Source organism: Pinus tabuliformis, chromosome 7 (genome assembly GCF_031772625.1).
Source record: "Pinus tabuliformis cultivar Carrire ecotype Pingquan chromosome 7, CPIR1, whole genome shotgun sequence".
Classification (NCBI taxonomy): Eukaryota; Viridiplantae; Streptophyta; class Pinopsida; order Pinales; family Pinaceae; genus Pinus; species Pinus tabuliformis.
The window spans coordinates 738,977,369-738,982,130 of NC_142293.1; the positions used below are offsets into that span (position 1 = coordinate 738,977,369).

General features: G+C 38.3%; 1 protein-coding gene across 1 annotated transcript; it reads right to left on the reverse strand.

The window, feature by feature from the left end:
• Window positions 1-2,767: 2,767 nt before the first annotated feature.
• Window positions 2,768-4,516, reverse strand: LOC149249644 (uncharacterized). Its single transcript, XM_089453432.1, has one exon. It carries the CDS (start codon window positions 4,514-4,516, stop codon window positions 2,768-2,770), a length of 1,749 nt encoding a protein of 582 aa, XP_089309558.1.
• Between the last annotated feature and the right edge of the window lie 246 nt (window positions 4,517-4,762).

The following is a 4,762-nucleotide window of genomic DNA, read 5'->3' on the forward strand; positions in this document are numbered from 1 at the left end:
AATCGCTCGATCCAATCTCTCAGGTAAAGACTAGCTGCATTGAAGAAGTATGGACCTCCATCGATGATCCTATTTCGGTCTTCTATGCAGTTGAAGACTGTCGTGAAAAAACCTTTTGGTCCCAGCTGCAAGGTGATGTGCCCTTTTGGTTTCCATTTGGCTATGATCCAACCGTGCAGGGCTTTCTTAGTGGGCCAAAAGCCGCTAAATTTTCCTATTAAAGCGTGATACTTCATGTACTGGATTTGGTTATTGATTCTTTGACTTGGTAATTCAATCTTAGGTCTTTCCGCTGCAATAGGTTTGCAGGTTGTTGAGGTGGCTTTGGGGGCTTCATCCCTTCCTGTGTTATCTGTTTGTGCTTTATGAGTCGTTTCTGCTTCTTCCCGTGGCTTCTTCCCATCAGTTACCATGTGCATCTGGGTTTTGTCCTGATCATTAGGGGGAGGTCCCGTGTCCTCCCCCTGAAGGTCTTCCATGGCGGGTACTCTAGTCGATGTTGTAAGTTATTGCCAGTATTGTTGAGGAATAGTTGCAGGGTTGTTGTTGTCCGAGCAGGTCTGCCATTGCAAAGTTTGTTAGAAACCCTAAATTTCCATTGTTGCAACACTAGCCAGGTTTAATCTAGTAACTACTCTATGATATGCTATCATTTTGACCCATGTTAAGGAGGCAAGCTAGATTAAATTGACGATTTGCTTTTGTATTTTGACATCTAAGGATATGAAAGAAAGAATTCAAAAGAAAATGTTCTAAAGCAAGATCTATTCTTTTGAGGAGGAGCTTGAGGTGATTTTGTTTTGGGGAAGAGCCATTATTTAGATGTTTTATAGTAATCATAGTCTCTCAAGATTGTTAGCTCGAGGATTCCCATATCTTGGGCCATAATTAAGCCTACTATTAGACCATACATTTATGCTTGATTGTTGGTTGTCCTGCCCTGCCCCGATGAGTAATTGGTGACAATTTTTCCTTTGTGATTAAATGACTATTTTCTTTGTTAACAATTGTGTTCATTTGAGAAATTGTGGAGTGTTGAGTTTCTCATTTCTTTCCCTTCTAATATTTTACTCACCATTTTAATAAATAAATTAAAATTTAAATATAAATAAGACATATTTTATGTTTATAAATTACAATGTTCCTTTCTTCTCTTTTTTCTACGTGGTTCAGTCCCAATATTAGTGACTGTTACGTCCACGAAATATTTTTAATAAGAAGATCCACTTGAAGGGATCACTTATTGCCAGCTCAACCACGGAGATCGACATGCAAAGTCTCGAGAGAATTGAACCCGAAATCTTAATAGGAAATGTGTTTTTAATGAGGGGACTCAACTAACTGAACTAACCATCAAAGCTTGTTTAAATTATAACGTTCTTTGTTAAAAATAAAAGTTTGAATTAAAATGTTTTGAGTTAAAATAAAAATGTAAAATAAGATGTGCCATTCCTAGATTATATTCTTTTTTTCCAAGAAAATATCCGAGCATATCCATCCAAAGTGATTACATCTTGTAGGTTTTTTAGCAAAGCCTAACCTCGAGAGCATCGAAGAAAATTGACCCCTGACCTCCCATTAAAAAACGCTTTAGTGACAAGAACTCAACCAATTAAATTAACTCTCATAACTAGTATAAATCAAAATATTTATTTTTAAATAACATGATAAAAACCTTCATTTATTATCATTGTATCTATATTTCTTAAATACACTTATATTCATATTTCTTAAATACACAATTTTTTATTTTTATTTATTTATTTATGTCTTTATTAAGCTCAACAACTTGTGACAATGCCGCAAAAACTGTAGCAAATCCAAAGCACGATACGAACCTAAATGACTCATATAACTTGGAGATGCTCCGAAACATTTTGCCATCGATTATGTAATTAGTTTGGTTTCGTTCTAACGCTTATCAAAATTAAATTGTAACTTGTGTAACCAGTAAATGAAAAAGTTTCATAAATCTTGTATGTTATGAAAATATATTAGGCAATAATACTTACTTTGGAAAAATTCATGACAATACGAAAGATAACCGTAATAATGGTACTAATTTTTAAAGCGAGTGGAAAAGTTGAGGACTATTTTTTCATAAAATTCACTTTTGGTTGAAAGTTCTCAGCATATATATATATATATATATATATATAATCTATTATATAAGTTAAATATGATATAAGTTAAATTTGATTTTGTAATAATTTTTTTGGAGTATGTTTTAAAATTATTTTTGCTTGTTTAAGAGGTTATTTTTATTGGACTTAAGCAAGTTAATTCTCAAGAGTGAAAGTCTGGCCCCTTACAGGTCACCAACGAAATAATTTCAAGTGACGTGGTTTTCTTTGATTAACAATGATGACTCAACCTACATTAACCAAGAATAACCAGTAATAACAACCTTCATTACTGATTTACCAACTATATAAAATATTTAACCAATGATAACCAGTAATAACAACCCTCATTACTGGTTTACCAACTATATAAAATAATACCACCTATATAAAATAATTATGTAATAGTGCAATGAGAAAATTTTACACTGAAAGTTTTTTTTCTAGAAAGAAAATCTTGATATTATATTGAGGATATATAAAACAAAATGTTCAGATAGTTCTGAATGTGTTTTGTTGAAAAACTCCTGATACTACTGATAGACTGCATCTCAAAACCAAGTTGAGCAGATAACCATCATGTAATATATACATGTACCTGTTAACAACATTTTCAGAAAGAAACAAAAAACCATTGAAACCATTCAGCTGATCGGAAGGTAAAGAGCAGTGACAGATGATAGGACAAATTTGGCGGATAAAGAAGAGTCCTCAAAAATTTTTAGGTTCCGCCACCTCCAAAGTGACCAGATGGTGATGGGCAGAATGGGCCGGAGAGTGTTTTGGCGCCCCCACCAGGCAAACGCTGCATCCACAGAGATGAAATTAAGATGTTGAAAAGAGAAAAATTGTGCAAGGTCATACCAGATTTGTTGTGCGACAGAGCATTTGAAGAAGAGATGGAAGTTTGTCTCCTCTTCCATATTGCAGAGAGCACATCTGCTGGGGCCGTGCCATGACCGCCGCCTCAAGGAGTCCCAAGTTAAATTCTTGTTGAAAAGCACCAACCAGGAGAATAAGATAATCTTAAGGGGGCATCCAAGCTTCCACCAGAAGACTGGAAAGCGCCGATTTGTTGATGAGTTAGCAGAAATGAGATCAGAGTATATGTCCTTTACATTTGCATGCGAAACAGAGAAAGGAAGGGACCAGATCAGGTGGTCATCATTGGTGGATCGCTGTAAGCCTCCCTGCTGGAGAGAGGAAGATAGATCGGACCAAAGAGGGAGAAGGTCGATTGGAAGACCAATATCATCAGCATCCCGAAGCATGGGCGAAGGGCCGCACCATTCCTTTATGATTCGGTTCCAAGTGAAGTAGCCAGATCTGCGGAGGAAGAAAAGAAGAGGAGGAGGAAACTGTAATGTTCCCCTGAATCCAGCGAAGGAGTCCAGACCTATGAAAATCTTTCTGCCTGTGTATATTTTCCATTTTAGATTGCTGAGAAAATATTGATGGACCCTTCGAAAACTGAGCCAGATTGCGGAGCCTCGTTTGATGCCAATAGAATCAAATCTGAACCAGAATTCAATTCCTCTGCCTCTTTGATATTTCTGTCGAATGATGTCGCTCCACAGGTTGGTGCCATAAATACCCCTCCAAAGGGATTTACAGATAAGAGCAGCCCCAAAAATTTTGATGTTTAGAATGCCCCATCCATCAGAATTTTTCGGCAAGGTGAGGAGGTCCAGCTTTGCGAGATGAATTTTGCAACGCTCAGCCTTTGCTCCCCATATGAAGTAGGAAATAATTCTGTTGATTGCTTGGATAATGCAAGTCGGGAGGAGGAATAGGTGACCCCAGAAGACTGAAAGTTGAGATAGGACCGATTTGACGAGAACTACCCTGCCTCCTAAAGAGATGGTGCAGAAGCTCCAGAGAGTGAGCTTATTGAGAAAGCGATCTACGAGCCAGCGCCAGTCCGACGACTTGTAGGAGCGGCCTTTTAACCTGAACCCAAGATACTTGATTCCATCTGAAAGTGGCTTATATTGAATGTCGAAAATTTGGGCGATCCGGCAGATGAGGTGTTCATCAACACCATTATGGTAGAGAATTGTTTTTGCTTTGTTCATGGCCAGCCCCGAAGCTTTGTGAAAACGATCCAGGATGGATTTTATGCATAGCCAAGTAGCCATGGAGAGCATAGCAAATATGAGCACGTCGTCGACAAAGAGGTTGTGAGACATCTTGATGTTCTTGCAGATCCTTATCGGAATAATTTCTTTCAGAGCCACAACACGATTGATATGAAGACTCATGGCATCAATCGCAAGGATAAAGAGGAGGGGGGATAGAGGGCATCCTTGCCGAAGACCCCTCTCGGCCTTGAAGAAAGGGGAAGGCCGTCCATTCACCAGAATTACATAGTTAACATTTTCAATGCACCCCATAATCTAGCGGATGACAGCAGGAGATAAACCAATTTTGGCGAGGAGACATTGAAGATATCCCCAATCGATAACATCGAAAGCCCGCTGCAAGTCAATTTTCAGGATGGCTACTTTGGTGTTATTGACGGCAATGGAATGGAGGCATTCCTGAGTGGAGGCGACAGCATCATGTATGTTACGACCCTTGAGGAAAGCATGCTGGTTAGGAGAGAGATGGCGGGCCAGAGTTCCCTTTATTCTAAGAGC